This window comes from Mytilus californianus, unplaced genomic scaffold, assembly GCF_021869535.1.
Source record: "Mytilus californianus isolate M0D057914Y unplaced genomic scaffold, xbMytCali1.0.p SCAF_11, whole genome shotgun sequence".
In the NCBI taxonomy this organism is placed as follows: Eukaryota; Metazoa; Mollusca; class Bivalvia; order Mytilida; family Mytilidae; genus Mytilus; species Mytilus californianus.
This window is the reverse complement of record NW_026262593.1, coordinates 40,259,922-40,279,149: the sequence shown is the minus strand read 5'-3', so window position 1 is coordinate 40,279,149 and position 19,228 is coordinate 40,259,922. Positions and strand designations below refer to the sequence as shown.

General features: G+C 31.8%; 1 protein-coding gene and 1 long non-coding RNA gene across 2 annotated transcripts in view; both read right to left on the bottom strand.

Moving 5' to 3' along the window:
* Window positions 1-4,403: 4,403 nt before the first annotated feature.
* On the bottom strand, window positions 4,404-6,555 carry LOC127720099 (uncharacterized). The gene is made up of 2 exons (XR_007990616.1): window positions 5,649-6,555; window positions 4,404-5,618 (listed from the first exon to the last, which is right to left on the bottom strand). It is a non-coding gene; the product is annotated as an uncharacterized LOC127720099 (long non-coding RNA).
* Window positions 6,556-6,586: 31 nt separating this feature from the next.
* LOC127720912 (uncharacterized) overlaps window positions 6,587-19,228 on the bottom strand; it is a 98,792-nt gene continuing 86,150 nt past the window's right edge. Inside the window, exons 30-34 of the mRNA XM_052227650.1 lie at window positions 18,461-18,600; window positions 12,658-12,810; window positions 11,849-11,947; window positions 9,046-9,137; window positions 6,587-8,132 (exon numbers count right to left, since the gene is read on the bottom strand). Coding sequence (XP_052083610.1) covers window positions 8,025-8,132; window positions 9,046-9,137; window positions 11,849-11,947; window positions 12,658-12,810; window positions 18,461-18,600 — 592 coding nt within the window. The 3' untranslated portion in view covers window positions 6,587-8,024. The remainder of the gene's footprint in view (window positions 8,133-9,045; window positions 9,138-11,848; window positions 11,948-12,657; window positions 12,811-18,460; window positions 18,601-19,228) is intronic.

The following is a 19,228-nucleotide window of genomic DNA, read 5'->3' as shown; positions in this document are numbered from 1 at the left end:
TGATATGAATGATTGGTTATTGGTTGCTTAACGTACAGTGGCAACTATTTCATGCATGTTCAGGAAAAGAACACTTTACTAACAAATACAAAAGGAAGGTCCTTTAATTAATAGAGATCGCCCGGGATGAGATTCGGGAATATTTACACTGCCACTGGAAAATGAGGGTGTATGGGATATGGGATATGGGAAAGAAATTTAGCATTGCATCAGGCCACCTACGGATCTCAAAAAGAGTCGTTTCAACGGTTCTTAAGGAACAGAGTGTGTAGCACTCTTTCTTCAAGAGGAATATGAATTAACGTTCCCATTCCGACTGAACGTGGCTGCGTACTTGTACATCCACCACAGCCAAACGGACGCCACACTTTGGTAAGAGTATTACTGCCTATTGGAAGAAAACCTGAAAACATGATCAAAAGCTAGTATTTAGGAGGATTTCCTGTTTTTGCGTATACTGTAAATTCAGAAATTATTGCGATGTTTTTATTATTGCGAAAAATGCGACAGGGTTATAATCGCAATTATTTAAACTCGCATTTTGAAATTTTTTATATGAATTAAACAGGATTTTTCTCAATATCGCAAAAATTAAAATCTCATTTTAGTCTAAAATGATAAAATCGCAATAATAAATGCACGCAATAATTTCTGAATTTACAGTATAACTTATAAATGGACTTAATTTTTCTTCCAGTTAACATTACATACAGTCTATAGTTAAAGTTTTTAAAACATTTATTTGATTCATAAACCATCCTGGATTTTTACCAAACTTGGACAGAAGCTTCTTACAATCTAAAGATAGTATCTATAGGAAAATTTTAAATAGTTTTATCCCCCTTTTTGTTGAGCCTGTGACTAGCAGCAAAAGTAGGCGAGACACTGGGTTCCGCGGAAGCCTTACAAATTTTTGAATTGAACCTCACTAATGAGTCTTATTTAAACAAAACGCTGGTCTGGCGTACAAAATTATAATCCTGGTACAGTGGTATCTTTGATGAGCTTACTTCTGGAGTTTGTTGAGTCTTAGCAGTTTAGAATCTCAACTATAACATTTATGTTTTAATTCACTTTGTTTACAGAAACATAAAATATTTATGTGCTAAAATGTTCCAACTACTTTGAAACAATGTCAACATAATTGAGCACATGCAATTGTGTTCACTTTTCTTACTGAATAAAATGAAACACAAAAATAATGTTTGGGTACTGAATGGCGCAGTGACCAGCTCAAACTTTTATTTTCAAATACAAAATATCTCCTCTGCCTCAAAGTCCAAACTAAAACATAAGTCCCTATTAACACAAAAGAAACTGCATGGCAGAATCCTGCACGTGTTCTGTAACATAACAACATACAAAATAAAAACATGATGTTTAAGATACTTAAACAATGTGAAAACAAAAATACAAATATTTTTGTAAAAGAAAAATTAAACATCTAACTATAAAACGTGTGCTGATTAAGCCACTACACAATCCTCGATAACTTAAAACACATGTAGTTACCTAATATACTGACCGTGAAACCGAATAACAACACTTGTTGCACAACCTATTTAAACACTCCATTATAAAATCATTTTGCAATCTTTCAAACTAATTCTGCATAACGCATATAAATACATTTCTCTTGTAGCAATACGTATGCAGAAAAAGCAATATTCATAGAAAAATCTTTTATTGTTCATTAACTGACCTCTATAAAAATAAAAAATTAAGATGTGGTATGAATGCTAATGAAACAACTATCTAACTGGCTCATTTGTGTCATGTGAGCTGATTCCATCAATAAGCATTCGTCTGTGTCGAATGTCAAAAATTTTAAAAACTTTTTCTTTCTCTGAGACCACTAAGACATTTTTAAACAAGCTGAACTGAATGATGATGGTCCTCTAGTCGGGATCCTGGTCAAACCTCTTTTCGTCAGTAAAGCTAGGTGTAATAGTATTCGTGTGACCACTTTTCAGACAGTGTTCTCCTCAGTCCATTTTAGCGCTGTGCTATTGGACAGTTGCAGCACTAATCAATCGCAACACACTGCTATAAATTTTTTAAATTTCCTGTTTACCTGTACAATTTCGATAACATGATGGCCTGGTTGATTGGTCTGAGATCATTAATTTTACCTAATAATATCAAATATTGGAGGGGCCAGTTCAATGAAAAAACAAAATGGTGTCATTGGCTAAACTTTTCTTTTAAAAAGACCGATTTCTTTCTCGAGTTTTTCACTTAAAAAAATTTGCAAAAATTGCTCAAGAAATCATTTCCAAAATATTAAAGGAAAGTTTGACCCACTCACAGCACTGAACAAGACTGAATTACTGAGCATGTGCTAGTTATATAAACAAGTTATCCTCAATTTATTTTGAAAAGGTGGCAAACATGTTAGCACATGGTTCCCATTGAAATGAGAAATCATGTTTCAATCTTATATAAAACTGCTAGTCTAATGTAAATGTAAACATCACAGCAATAATAGATGAAAGATTGTCTACAAAATAGTACAAACTAAGGGAGCAACCATTTAACTTCAAGGGGGTGGGGTTATGGTATTTTGTCTGAGTCAGAAATTTTTTCTTTTAAACATCAAGGCTATCAATCAAATTATTTTTTTCAAAATTTAACACTATTATGGGGAAAATCTGGATTTAGAATATTTTGTTTTGTCATCTGCTTGACCACAAAATTTTTTTTCATCAAATTGGAGATCAAAATATTTTTTTAAGAAAAAACCATAACCCCCTTTTTAAGTTAAATGGTCATTCCCTTATTTGATTATGATTGGATGAACATGGCAGTCCAAGAGATATTCTTTGTTATGTATTGCTAATATTATTATTGTTGATGTGGTTCATAAGTGTTTCTCGTTTCTCATTTTTTATATAGATTAGACCGTTGGTTTTCTACTAGTAATTTTTGGGGCCCTTTATAGCTTGCTGTTCGGTGTGAGCCAAGGCTCTATGTTGAAGACCGTACTTTGACCTTTAATGGTTTACTTTTATGAATTTTGACTTGGATGGAGTTGTCTCATTGGCACTGATACCACATCTTCTTATATCTATATAGCATATAAGGATAGTCTTCTTGATTATACACCTACTCCCATCTAAAAGTGTATTACAACTCATCTCTTCAGAGGGGGTCTCATTGGGGGGTTCTGATCCCGGATCCCGCTTACACTATGTACGTAAGCAATTCTCATTTTTTTGTAATTTCCCGTGTCCCGCTAGACTTCATTTCCCGTTTTCACGGCACAATAATTTGACTTTCACGTGTCACGCTTACAAAAAATCGGCAATCCCGGGTCACGCTTAGACCCCAATGAGACCCACTTCAGATTTATGATGTCAGTGTACCTACAATGAAAATCCACACCCAGGTGGCAGAGTGGTCTAAATAGTACAACTACTGTATGACTAGCACTGACATTGCAAGTTCAAACCCCACATGTGGCAGGTGTGTTTGACTACAATCTTTAAGGAACAACCATTTAATTTCAAGGGGTGGGGGTTATGGTTTTTTCCTGAAAAAATATTCTGATCCCCAATTTGATGAAAAAAAATATTCTGAATCCAGATTTTCCCCATACCATATAGTGTTAAATTTTGAAAAAAATAATTTGATTGATAGTGTTGAAAAATAAAAAAAAATGTTCATGCTTTGCACGAATTTTTTTTTTGACTCAGACAAAAAACCATAACCCCCCTCCTTAAAGTTAAATGGTTGCTCCCATATTGACTAGGATTGTCAGTTTTCCTGTTGACGGTGGTGGTTCTCTCCAGGTACTCCAGCTTCCTCCACAGATAAAAATACAGGCAATGATATTGATATTGAAGTACATTTTGATCCATTAGTGTACAATGGTGAGTTAGATAATTTGCATTCATGTTTACTTCTTGATGGCCTACTTATCAAGGAATTACATACCATGGATTTCATGAAAATCGCACTTTTCTGAATTTTTGTTATGCCTGTACATATTGAGCTAATTTTTGTTTAAGAATTAGTTTTTTTTAAGCAGTCACTGAACAATGAAAATGAAGTCTAGGACAACAGACATATTCCAGACAGATCCTTCAGACTATAAGTCATCTGTATACAAGTTATGCCACATTCTATATATGTGCCTGTCTCAAGTCCCAAGCCTGTAATTCAGTGGTTGTCGTTTGTTGCTGTTTGTCATATTTTTTTTTTCATTTATTGTTGTGTCATAAATCAGGACATTGATTTTATCATTACAATTTTGTCTTTGCCTTCTATATTTAACTGTACAGTGACCTATAGTGGCTTAAATCAACGTCATTTAGACTCTGCTGGATAGTTGTCTGATTGACAATCATATCACATCATCTCATTTTTTAACTCAGGACCAAGTACAAGACTACGAAAAAATGTATGGTTATGAATAATTTAATGAAATAATAAACACAGATTGCTACAAATCTTGTTCTGGTACAAACAATTCTCACCTTCAAGTTATTTCATTATTAAACATTCACAATACATCACATAAATAAATTCAAATAAAAAAACTTTTGAGTACTTAATTTAGCCATTAAAAGATGTACATCACAAAAACAAATTGAAATAAAACAAACCTGAGTAGTTAATGCTGCCGTTTATGTAGAAATAAAACTATATACTATCAACTATCAAATTATAACAATGTTTCAATATAAATAAAAATATAACTATTGATACTAATCTAGATATATATTTTTAAAATCATTTTTTTATTTTTAGAGGATCCAGTTTACCCTGGTACCTTACTTTACCAAATAAATGAAAATAATCAAAGCTCTCAAGTCAGATCCTGCCTTGTGCTCCAGGATGTGACCATTTAAGCATTGAAAAACAATTGATGCCAAGCAAACGATGCTTTGCTAAAAAGTAACTGTTTAAAACTACCCATGATATGAGATTTATGGTGTTTTTTTTTAATGACATTATCACTTACTTTTTGAACCAGTTGTTATACCATAGATTTATTCCAATTTATGGTGTTTTTTTTTATTGACATCATCACTAACTTTTTGAACCAGTTGTTAAACCATAGATTTATTTCAATTTATCGACTCTTATTTTCAAATTAACAACACTCAGTCATAGTGCTTCATAACTATAAATTTTACTTGAAACCAATCGAGAGATCACTCCATCTTATTTCATAATATGCTTAATGGAGTTTTTGATTATTCTATTAGTAATAATTCATGTGACAGTGAAATCTATCAAGAAGCAGTCAGACGTTTACCTTGTGCTTAATAAATGTGTGGCATGCTTCTTAAATAGACATCTGAGTATGCCGATATTCTGCCAAATATCTAAAATGCTACACTCACGACAGAGCTTAAATAGTTTCCTTGTTTGCCTACAGACAGTGAACCGAAATATTTGAAATTGCAAAAATCAGAACAGTTAAGAAATTAGCCAGATATTTGCCTTGTGCTTTCAAATATGTGACTTTCTCTCTTAAAACATAAACATTGCATATTTTAAAACGATTGGTATTTTTCAAAGAAAGACTTTTACACTAGTAATTTTTGGGGCCCTTTTTAGCTTGCTGTTCCGTGTGAGCCAAGGCTCCGTGTTGAAGACCGTACTTTGACCTATAATGGTTTACTTTTATAAACTTTGACCTATAATGGTTTACTTTTATAAATTTTGACTTGGATGGAGAGTGGTCTCATTGACACTCATACCACATCTTCTTATATCTATTTAAAGCTTAGATTATTTCACTGTGAAAAAACTGAAATGTTTAATAAAAAGAACTGTAACAAAAGAGATACTTGCCTTGTGCTTATATATGACTTTCTTTTTGCATAGACTGTGGTTTTGTAACAACTCAAGGGGTTAATTAAAAAACTACCTATAAAATGTCAGAGGAAAACAAGATATTAAAAACTGAAGCTTCAAATATGAGCCTTTTTTCATTGCTCAATATTTTTGCATACTTTTCCCAAATGTATTTCAGACATGCTTTTGACATGAACTCCAAATCAAATTCCAAAATAGACTTACAATAAGTTGTCTTATGCTTCAAATATGTGACTTAACATTCAAAAGCATGTTCTCTGTAGATTTAAATGCAATTGTTGTACAAAATAAAATTAAAAAGCCATCAGAAATTTGACTTGTGCTTCCAAATTTGTGGTGAGCTTTTCAATTTTTACAACAGAATTAGTATTGTCCTTCTGATAGAAAAATATTAAGCATTTGTCTTGTGCTCCAAATGCATCAACATTTTCTTATCAGAGTGAAACAAACTAAATTATTGTATTATGTAGAAAGCTTCATAAATTTTTCTTTAATGGACATTTGATCGAAAAAATATCGATATATTTGACTAGTGCTCCAAAGATATCAACATTTTCCCCGAACAGAGTGAAACAAACTTAGTTTTATGGTATTATGTCTCTAGTTTAATAAATTATAAATCAGAATTTGAAGGCAAAATTTTACATCTGAAAGAAAAATATCAAGACATTTGACTTGTGCTTCAAACGTGTCAATAATTTTCTTATCAGAGTTAAACAAACTAAGTTATTGTTTTATGTCTATAGGTTAACAAATTTTACATCAGAATTTAAGGCTGAAATTTTACATCTGATAGAAAAATATCAAGAAATTTGACTTGTGCTTCAAACATGTCAATAATTTTCTTATCAGAGTAAAACAAACTAAGTCATTACTTTAAGTCTACATCTTAACAACTTTTACATCAGAATAAAGGCAGAAATTTTACATCTGATAGAAAAATATCAAGAAATTTGACTTGTGCTTCAAACGTGTCAATAATTTTCTTATCAGAGTAAAACAAACTAAGTCATTACTTTAAGTCTACATCTTAACAACTTTTACATCAGAATTAAAGGCAGAATTTTACATCGGATAGAAAATATCAAGAAATTTGTCTTGTGCTTCAAACGTGTCAATAATTTTCTTATCAGAGTAAAACAAACTAAGTCATTACTTTAAGTCTACATCTTAACAACTTTTACATCAGAATTAAAGGCAGAAATTTTACATCTGATAGAAAAATATCAAGAAATTTGACTTGTGCTTCAAACGTGTCAATAATTTTCTTATCAGAGTGAAACAAACTAAGTTATTGTTTTATGTCAATATCTTTACAAATTTTACATCAGAATTATAAAAGGCAGAAACTGTACATTTGATAGAAAAACATCAAGACTTTTGACTTGTGCATCTTAACATCTTTTGCATCAGAATTAAAGGCAGAAATTTTACATCGGATAGAAAAACATCAAGACTTTTGACTTGTGCTTCAAACATGTCAACATTTTTCTCATCATCTTGACACAAACTTCTTTATTGTAATATGTCTACTGCTTAACAAATTTTAAAACAGAAATTTCACATCATCATTAATTATCAAATAAAAAGAGAGCCAATCCTGACATCCCTTGGACTGATATAACTACTAAAAAACTTTAACAATTGTTTAAGCATAATGGTAAATTGTGATATAGAGGGATAATTATTTTCTTATAGAAAGATATCGGACATTTACCTGTGCTTTAAATATGCGATAAACTTTCTAAAAAGAACGGATCACTACTTTGTTAGGCCTTCCATAATTGTATAAGATACTGATACATATAATTTAAGTGTATATAAAAACTAAATGTTTTCACATAGATGAGTTTCTCAATATTGATTGTTTTGTCAATGAATTTATCTCTATAGCTTTTTATCAAGCTAACTTTAATGCAAGGAGAGATGATCAAATCAAACAGTAATCTGTCAAAAATCATCTCAAAGAACAGTGTCTCCATAAAAAATGTAAAGTTACATAAGAGTGTTGAAGATCATGCAGTCTCTTCTAATTATTACATTCAAGTATTCCCTGTTTGTACAAACGCATCAACACAATACAATCTGTCAAAAAGCCTCTGCTTCAGGCCACGTTGGTAAACAAGGCCATTCAAAGGAAGAGCTGATGGCGATGATGAAAGACATTCTTTAGACAATTAGTTCTATCTTTTTGTTTATTTAAACTCGTGCTGTGACAATGAGGCAGCCATATCTTTTCCAGGGAGTTCTTTGTCAAATCCGTCTTTTCCATCAATCCACCATGTTGTCATCACACCTTTGCCCTACAAAATAAATATAATTTATTAAGTCATCTGCAATTGTAGTTTTTATTATTTTTCGAAGGACATATACAATGTGTTCATTTGAATTGCATGAAATATACAAGATAATAAATAATACCTCATTCACTTCTGAAATCGGCAGAAGAAAAAAAATAATAAGATCATGCCGTCTGCAAACAGTTGAAAGCTAAAAATTACTGTGTAGCAACACTTGAAGGCATAATCCAGTTAATATTTTTTGGTGAAAAGTGATTTTTATTGATATATAATAAACAGGAAACATCTGGAAGACTAAAATAAAAACATCTCAGAAGAATCAACTAATAAAAAAGCTTTCATTTTTTAAGTATTGTTTTTTTTTCCAACTGGACTACTTCTAGAGGAATCATTTGACATAAGAATGGTTGATGTATGATGTATTTTAAACAACAACTAAGATTCTGATATTTTATGAGCCTATTGACTTTTGGTAAATTGTGGATTCTTGACCCATTTACCCCAAAATTCAATAGGTTTCCTCTTCCCAGCATGTTTGGTAAAGATATTATTCATGACTCAAAAGATTATTCGTAAATCTAAATATTGACACTGTCAATATGGACATCCAGAAAGCATCTGTCATATTGTAAGCTCAATTGTCACAATTCAAATAATAATCATTGCCTGGAATAAAGAATTAATCATTTCTGTTCGCAGATTTCAACAAATTATGTATTGAGGCAATTATAATTATCAGGATTACGCAACGGGGATAATGGGTAAAATGAGTGATCTATCATTAAAATTTCCGTAAAACACAAAATATAAAATAAACAACCACTTTCCATTTAATATCAAATGGTTAACTACACAAAGGGTAAAAAAAAAATAATACTTTTCATATCTTCTTCCAAATTCAAATAAATAACCTTACCTTTACTTCCCTCTCTCCACGACATTCCAGATGATATCCACCAAGTCTAATAAGAATCTGTGCAGTGGCATCGCTCATGTGAATTCTCAAAGCTATAAAGAGAATGTTGACATAATCAAATGTGAAATTTAAAAAAATATTGTTTCCCAAAAAAATGTATTTACAGAAAACACCTGCTAAAATCTTTACATAAACAAAACACCATGGTTAGATATATTCAACTTCAGTTTGTAAATCAACCTATAGTATATAATTTTTTTTTTTACATAATTTAATTGAATCATAGTGAAGCTTGAACACAGCAAAGGTCAATCTTGTTGTAACCCGAATAATTCAGTCCTTATATTCGGCTGATCAAAGATTACTACAGTAACGCCTGAATGCATAGATATTGAAAAATTGTCAATCATTCAAAATTAGCTCAGGATTTACCCATCTCGATGAAATTGAGCGGATTGCTGATAGGTCACCTCCTCTACAGGGCACCAATCAAAATTCAGGATTGTGAAGAGTTTTTAGCATGTTAGGAATTCAGGCCCTCACAAGTAGGAGAGATCAATTACGCGGAGGGACTGAATTATTCAGGTTAATCTTGTTGGTGAAAATTTTGTATATATCCAAAATTTTGACCCAGAATATCATAATTCATTATACTGTAATGTAAATAAATTATCACAGAAATTCTATAAGGAGGGTTCTTGAAAAGCTTTGAAATCTAAATTTTCTTTTTATCGCATGGAACTTGGGCCCTTTACTCCATTTTACAACATAAAACTTAAGAAACACATTAAGGTGGATGGGTGTCTTAATTAAAATCCATAGAATTTTTTAATAATTTGTCAAAATGTAGTTTTTATTATTCTTTTTTCCAAAATATAATAAAAAGTATGGGTCACTGGACTTTTTTTCACGCTACAGGTTGTGCAAAATTGTCAGATTTTGTATAGATTATACATGGAAAATCCAATTTTGTGTAATAAAAAGAAAACTACACCATAGAATTTGAAGATAAAATGTGAGAAGATAGCTCTTATAACATGCTTTCAGATAAAAAAGAAAAAATGGGGTCACCAGACTTGTTTTCTTGCTAGATTTTAAAATAGGTAAATTCACCTGACTTGTTTTCTTGTTAGATTTTAAAATAGGTAAATTCACAACACTTTCTATTATAAAAATTACTTATCTGAGTTATCTTCCCTTATGTGGCAAAGATGAAAAAAAAATGAATCAAACAAAAATAATGTGTTTTTTTAGAAAACAAGAGTGCACACGCTTAAATGTCTTGCCTTCTTTACTAACCATTGATATTATGTTGATAGTCCTAAATGAAAGCTTTACTACAACTATTACATAAACTTAACATGATCCAAGAAAATGAAGTCAAGGTCATATAAACCAAATGAGAAATACATGTACACCTTACAATCATTCAATACACTAAATATAGTTTACCTATTGCTTATAGTTTCTAAGAAACAGACTTAACCAAGAAAACTAAACATTGACCAATGAATCGTGAAAATGAGGTCAAGGTCAGATGAACCATGCCAGGCAGACATGAACAGCTTACAATCCTTCCATACAGCAAATATAGCTGACCTATTGCTTATAGTTGAAGAAAAACAGACTGAAACACATAAACTTAACACTGAGCAATGAACCGTGAAAATAAGGTCAAGGTCAAATAAAACCTGCGAGACTGACATGTACATCATAGAATATTTCCATACACCAAATATAGTTGACTTATTGCATAGAGTATAAGAAAAAAGACCAAAACACAAAAACTTAACTTTGACCACTGAACCATGAAAATGAGGTCAAAGTCAGATGACACCTGCCAGTTGGACATGTACACCTTACAATCATTCCATACACCAAATATAGTAGACCTATTGCATAAAGTATAAGAAAAACGGACCAAAACACAAAAACTTAACTGTAACCACTGAACCATGAAAATGAGGTCAAGGTCAGATGACACCTGCCAGCTAGACATGTACACCTTACAATCATTCCATACACCAAATATAGTAGACATATTGCATACAGTATAAGAAAAACAGACCAAAACACAAAAACTTAACTATAACAACTGAACCATGAAAATGAGGTCAAGGTCAGATGACACCTGCCAGTTGGACATGTACACCTTACAGTCCTTCCATACACCGAATATACTAGACCTATTGCTTATAGTATCTGAGATATGGACTTGACCACTAAAACTTAACCTTGTTCACTGATCCATGAAATGAGGACCTTGCAAGGTATGCACATACCAAATATAGTTATCCTATTACTTATAATAAGAGAGAATTTAACATTACAAAAAATCTTAACTTTTTTTTCAAGTAGTCACTGAACCATGAAAATGAGGTCAAGGACATTGGGCATGTTACTGACGGAAACTTCGTAACATGAGGCATCCATATACAAAGTATGAAGCATCTAGGTCTTCCACCTTCTTAAATATAAAGCTTTTAAGAAGTTAGCTAACGCTGCCGCCGGATCACTATCCCTATGTTGAGCTTTCTGCGACAAAAGTCGCAGGCTCGACAAAAACAGCTGTACATATGATAAAACACATCATTTTCTATATCAACATGAAAAGTCTTGCACATGAATTACATACTACTCTCAAAATTTGCACATTTCATTAAAGATCTAAACCAATTGTTATCTGCTACTTCAAAATCCAAGATGGAGGAAGACACCCCTGCCACCTTAAATTGTCATGCTTCACTTTAAAAATATCTAAAATAGCCTTCTTTGCTGCCAGAGTTAAAACTTGATAACTTACCCATAGAACTAGATTCCATACGTGATGCTGTGTTTACTGTATCTCCAAATAAACAATACCTAGGCATCTTGAGACCAACAACTCCAGCTACGCAAGGTCCTGGAAAAGACAAAATTTATGAAAATAAATATAATTCAGTACAATGACAGTAATTATAAAAAAAAACCTGCCTGTATCAACAGTAAGATATATGTGACTAACATATAAGATGCAATAGAAATAAAATCTCACAGTCAAAGGTCAAATGTTTTTTTTTTTTAGTATTAAACCTATATTTACCTATTGTAACAAAAGATCAGCTTTATGCTGTCCATTGTCACTGTACATATGTGACTGCAAAAAAAAAAAACCAGACTAACTTAGGCAAACATTTATATTTTTGAACTGAAATGTATAAAAGATATGACTTCTACATTGTTCTTACCAATGTCAGTAGAAACAAGAATGCACACGCTGTCTTGCTAAGCATACCCCTACTGAAGATTAATGGATGGACAAGTTGATTGCAAAATAGTCCCAACTTTTAAAGAGGGAGTATAAAATTTCACAATTTTAATACATATTCATAGAGAATAGATTAATAGTTTTCCTTTACTTCACAATTTTCATATGCTACACTTCTTTTGTCAACTTGAACAAGTGTTTGAGGCTGTTTTGAATAAAATTTCCCATCATGCAGCTTGTGAATAAAAAGCAAGGAATATATACAAGTCTAAAACAAACTAACATTAGAACATTTAAAAAATAAAGTTACTAACATGGCGACAACAAAGTGTTAACAGACAGGTCAAAAAATTATAATTAATTACCTGAATGCATTCCTACTCTCAGCTGTAACACTGTTCCTGGCATGTGTCTGATTTTAAATCCAACCATAGAAGCCATTAGATCCAGAGAACATGTGGCTATTTCTCCAGCATGTAAATCCCCATTACGTATAGGCAAACCACTTACAATCATGTCTAAACAGAAATATATGCATCATAAAAAAACAAGAGATGCTTGTTATGTATTCTAGGATATACATATAAAAATTCAAAATGAAATTTGTCTTAATGGAAGCAACTAGAGTAAAACTTTATGGAAAAGATCTGTTAAAGAAAAATCTGTCACAATACATGCTATAAACTGTCTTATTTTCAACAATTAAAGTCCCATAACTCTAGCAAGAGAAATTTGAAATTCAATAAAATCAAACAAAACTTTGTTTTTCGACTTGAAAGAATCAATCATTGTGTAAAAATTTCATGAAAACCCGTTGAACCTAGTTATAAGACATGCTAGAAGGGGTGGACAGTCAAAGAGATTGATAATTTAATACCATAAAAGATTGATTTTGATAGACTTGTAAAAAAAGGTGACACCAACTCATTCATTATCCATTTCAGTATATAAATAACACATAGCTGAAAGGGTGATAGAGCAGATTGTTACCCTGAGGCTCACAATTGATCAAGCGTCTCGTTGTAGGTTATTAGAGTATTTAGCCATGGGATAGAGTAAATCATCTCCTCCTACTAGCCAATCAAAATCTGGCATTTTAACCAGGGCTTCCAAAAAAATTTGAGCCAGCTGGACATTTTTTGTCTTATCCAGAGTTCAGTCCCTTAAGACTTAGTAACAAAAGGAAAGCATATTTTAAAATCAGTTGGACATCATATAAACAATGATTGACGCAAAAATGATTTTAAACTTGACTTTTGATATAAATTTCGATGTTCTGAGGTAAACTGTTTAATTGACGGTGCATCATTCGAAGTGTGCAATATCAACGTACTAATATGTCTGCCTTAGACTCTTTATTTGTGGAAAATTATGCTGTCAAAAACTTCGCTTTCGATTTTAAAAAACACACATTTTTCTAATACCAGATGTTGACTTGACAATGGTAAAACATGGACCAGAGACGGATACGTAAAATCTGTGTACGTTTACAAAGCACGATTTGAGTTGAAGTAGCTCTTTCCACGTTATTTTTTCAAGAAAATACTGGAAATGAAAGTTAATTAAAGGTATCAATGATAATTTTTGAAAAATCGGATGCATAATTAAACCTCAAACCTGTGCACATGTGCACACGTGTACTAGTTAAAACAACGCGGTTCTGACGATTTTTCGCTTACAACCTTTATTACTACCTTTTTTATTTTTTCATCAAATCATGTTCATATAGGTATTTCTGATAAAATAAATCTCTTTGATTAAATTGATTAGATGCAAACTGCTGAAATTTAAATATAACACGGAAATCTCAAATTACTACTGAGAAATGTTAATGAAACAGGAAATGTAAAAATCGCTAAGATGACCGTAGTTGATCATCATTAATTTTTCAAGATGACCATAACATATAACAAGGATGACCGTGATTCAATAATCCGAGCAACATATAATGTTGAGTTTGTCTCAATAGGGGCTCGGTTAGCGGATATAAATATGTTTAATCAATTTACTTTTAACTTTTTGCCGTATTTTAAGTACAGGACATATATAGGGCCTTAAATAAAATATTGTTTGTTTCCCCAATCCCGACCGACCCTGCAAAAATGGTCCTACTCATAAAATTTATTGTCAAAACTTAGTCAAATATTATTTCATTCATTTCCGATTTTCAGGCTTGCCGGATCATCCGATAATGTTCAAGCTTTTTGGAAAAATAAAATTATTTCCCTACCTACCTACCCACACCTGCTTGGCAGGGTCGGGATTGGGGAAACAAACAATATATTAATTTAGGCCTAGTAAATTGAATATTGCTATTAAACATTGAAATATTGATAACAACATCAAAATGTTAATACAAATTGACAGAGATACAATAAAAAAAAATTTGAAAAAATGATTAAACATATTTATATCCACTAACCGAGTCCATATATATGTGTCCACGGGAAGCAGATTAATAGTTTACTTTGTCCTTAAGTATTAATTTAATTTTTTTTATAGAATTTGACCAGGTTCCTCCTTGTAATACGCTATTCGTACAAGACTGTTGTAGGATCTAAGTGGTAGACTTTGGTTACATCTTCTGACATCAGACCCGGACTTCTCTTGAACTGAATTTTAATGTGCATATTGTTATGCGTTTACTTTTCTACATTGGCTAGAGGTATAGGGGGAGGGTTGAGATCTCATAAACATGTTTAACCCCGCCGCATTTTTGCGCCTGTCCCAAGTCAGGAGCCTCTAGCCTTTGTTAGTCTTGTATTATTTTTAATTTTAGTTTCTTGTGTACAATTTGGAGTTTAGTATGGCGTTCATTATCACTGAACTAGTATATATATTTGTTTAGGGGCCAGCTGAAGGACGCCTCCGGGTGCGGGAATTTCTCGCTGCATTGAAGACCTGTTGGTGACCTTCTGCTGTTGTCTGTTCTATGGTCGGGTTGTTGTCTCTTTGACACATTCCCTATTTCCATTCTCAATTTTATAAATTATAAATTTGGTAATATTTTGCCGGAGCTCACCTTTATTAGTTTGATCATAGTTTTTTTTAACAACATTGTCTGTCTATATAAAAACATAAACAAAAACATAGATATAAATAGACATCAAACTCATGCAATTGGATTTTTCTAGGACTGTCAGATTTCACATTATAGGTTAAAACAATGTTAATAATCGTTTTTACCTGCATAAAAATGAGTTTTAGAATATCTAATTAGTCAACTAACTGGTTTGCACTTGTTTCACTTCCAATGTTAACATACTTTTCCTTTCAATACTGAACCCATAACTAGCTAAGGGGTTCAATTGAAGTTCACATGAGTATAGATTTAATGAAGTCGAATTATTCACTTGCAAGTGAATAATTTATTATCGATGTCTCTTTGCTTATTTTGACAAAACTGAAACAAACTGGCCACGTAAATCGAATTATTCTTTCACTATTTCACTTTCACTAATGATTGAACACAAACAAAATAATATTTTATCACGTAGCTAATGCCCCTTTAATATTTTATTGAAATAATTCTTACATGTTTGATGTACATTTCAAATTATTTAATTCTCTATAAATTATGTTGCGAATAGCATCAATGGATACAGTAATCAATTAGTATTCCTTTTCAGAAAGAAAACGATTCTTTGTTTTATAAAAGATTTGTTCTATTTAATTGAGATATAATTACTTTTTAAGGATATATCGTTTAACAGTATTGATGGTATATACATGTATAGTTTAATAAACCCAAGTTACTTGAAATTGTTAAAACATTTTGCGTCTGGGCACTTACACATATGAATAAATGAACCATTCATAATTTTAGCAATTTTATTTTTGTTATATCAATTTTTCAGTATCACTCCGAGCATGGAAGTACATGTATAATATATTACTTCTATGCTCTGAGGATGTAAACTTTAAGATTTTAGTCATTGCAAAATTTGACCCACTTTGTTGGTTTTCTATCATGAACCTTTTTTCCATACATGTCATAGTGAAAGTACCTGGGACAGATTCATTTAGGAGTTATGTTCTATTTGTATTTTCATCCTCAGCAATTTACATTGTTTTTGGAAAGTACATTTCTTGGTAAAACTCCAGTGGGGGACTTGCAGATTTTTCATTAAAAATTTCTGACCTCGATAAAGTTGAAAATAAATATTCTGATTAAATTCCTAGAAAATTTATTCTAACCACAATGTACATTTTTTAGTAAAAAGAAATAAAGAATCTTGCTCTAAAGTGGTTGAAGTAAATTTTCTGACCCGCAATATTTTTTAAAATAAATATTCTGACCCGATAAAATATTTCTGACCCTCACCTCAGAATCAAATGACCATTCCCTTACCTGAAAAAGTTTGAAAAATTTCTCATATCTAGTTGTTCAGGAAATTCATGCATCAACTCTGAACAGAACACATCTTTGTTATTTAGGCAGACTATAATTTGAAATCATCTGGATTTTATATAGAAATGAACTTTAATTTAGTTTTAGATGCATGATTTTTAATATTAGTTGTTATTGGCTTTGAACTAACTGTCAGTAACTGTGAGTACTCATAGATCTGTACTTAGCGTCTTTTTGTTGTTGAGATGTACAAGTACCCGTCCACGTATTTTTGTTATATGTATTTCTATTTGTATCCTTTTTCAACTGATTTTTATAGTTCGTTCTTATGTTATACTGTTACACCACTGTCCCAGGATAGGGGAAGGTTTGGATCCCTCTAACATGTTTAACCCCGCCACATTCTGTATATATGTGCCTGTCTCAAGTCAGGTTCCTGTAACTAAGGGGTTGTCATTTGTTGCTGTGCTGCATATTTTTTTCGTTCATTTTTTTGTATACTAATTAGGCCGTTAGTTTTCTCGTTTGAAATGTTTTACATTTGTGATTTTGGGGCCTTTTATAGCTGACTATGCGGTATGGGCTTTGCTAATTGTTGAAGGCTGTACGGTGACCTATAGTTGTTAATTTCTGTGTCATTTGGTCTCTTGTGGAGAGTTGTCAAATTGGCAATCATGCCACATCTTCTTTTTTTATATTGAAGTAGTCCAAGGGTATAACATTTGCTTCATGAGCAGTGATAAAAGCTTCTGACTACCTTAAAATGTTCTTTTTTTTGGTTCATTATTCATGAGTTTTCATTTGTTTTGTTTGTAGAAAAAATAGTCCATAATTGATATTTCTGATGAAACTAAATAATATATTTATATCATTCATTTTTGATAATTTCAATTCCAATTAGTAGTTTTCTTTTTTTTCTGTATAAATTACAGTAATCTTTTACCAATTACGGTCATCCCTGTTTTGAATCTCTGGTACTGTTACGGTCATCTTGATCGAGAATTACGTTATCTTAGCGATTTTTTCAAATCGAATTTCCTGTTTCATATACATTTCTCGGTAGTAATTTGTGATTTCCATGTGAATCTTTTATCAATTTATATCATACTTATGTAAACTTTATATAGAATATATCTTAGAAACACTTTAACAAACAATACCGATTCTGACCTAATTCTGCGTCCGCCATCTTGAGATGACAGTGAATCGAATTACGGTCATCAGCTTTACCCCAGCGATGGTGTTTTACTAAAAAGTAGTTAGATTTAGACCAGGAATGTTTTTAATTTAAAATAAAAAAAAAAAACTTCCAAAAAGATCGATCGATGTCCGGCACAAATAGTTTACCTGACACAGTTGATCACAGGTAAATCTCACCTGTTAGACACTTAATCAACCTTGATTGTAATGAGAGGGGATTATAGTAGGGCTTGTTTATAGATTACTGTCACTTTAATGACCGGAAAAATGGGTCTGTTTAAAGCACAAGGTCAAGTCAAAATGGGCGATTTTTCGGAATCACATGAACGTTGAAATGGCAAACCTATGTAGGATGTCTGTTTCATGCTTGGCCATGTCGGACAATATCTGATAAATTTATATTTGTCCGGCAAATATGATCGTTTTGGAAGCCTTGATTTCAACATGAAGTATAATAACATAAATTGTCGGATGTTTCTCTGACAGCATTAATATTATACAAACAGAATAGTGGATTCTAGATATATTCTATAATAAATGTTACAAATGTTTCGAAACAATTTGCAACTTTACACCTATGCCAGGCTATGGCCAAAGCTGATCTATATTATACATACAAGCATCTCCAATGGTTTCCACTTTATAAACATCATAGTTATCCAGAATAGCATCAAATGTAGTATACAGATCGTTCAGTAAATCTACAACTTGGAATGGAGTACTGCCCTTGGCAATGTTTGTAAATCCTACAATGTCACTACAATGTAAAAAGCATGAAATGTATTATCCCTTTGACAAAATGAGGCCTTGACCTCTATAGGGTTAGAGTAAATATGGATTTTATTTACTGATTTCAGTTATTTTAATCTTAGAATTAAGTTTTTTATTTCTCTGAATTGCATATGAATTAGTTGAAAATGACATGTGTGTTTAGATACACATTTTTATTTTAATGAATGTCTAAATAATAATTAATATATAATAAGGGCGGGCATTGCATCCATACTTTGATGGTCAGTTCCAAGTTTTCAACAACATTAAAGAGATTTGTTAACCAAATTAATTCCAGTGTCATTTTTCACTCTTATTATATACAATCCAAGATGGTGCCATAAACCTACCTGTTAATCACAAATTATTTGTCAATAATCTTTAATTGCTGAAAAATCGTAAACACCATCAGTTATTATCTAGACCCAAATTTCCTACACCTGTGACACAAAATCAATTAAAGAACCTAAGTGAGCGTGCTCACATCCCCACATTGTCACTGGAGAAATAAAATAACAGTAAGAAAAAAAAATTGTATTAGAGAAAAAAAAATTGAATCATAATTTCCTGTCGATATGCACATCCACGTAGTATGTCCTTATTATCTACAAAGT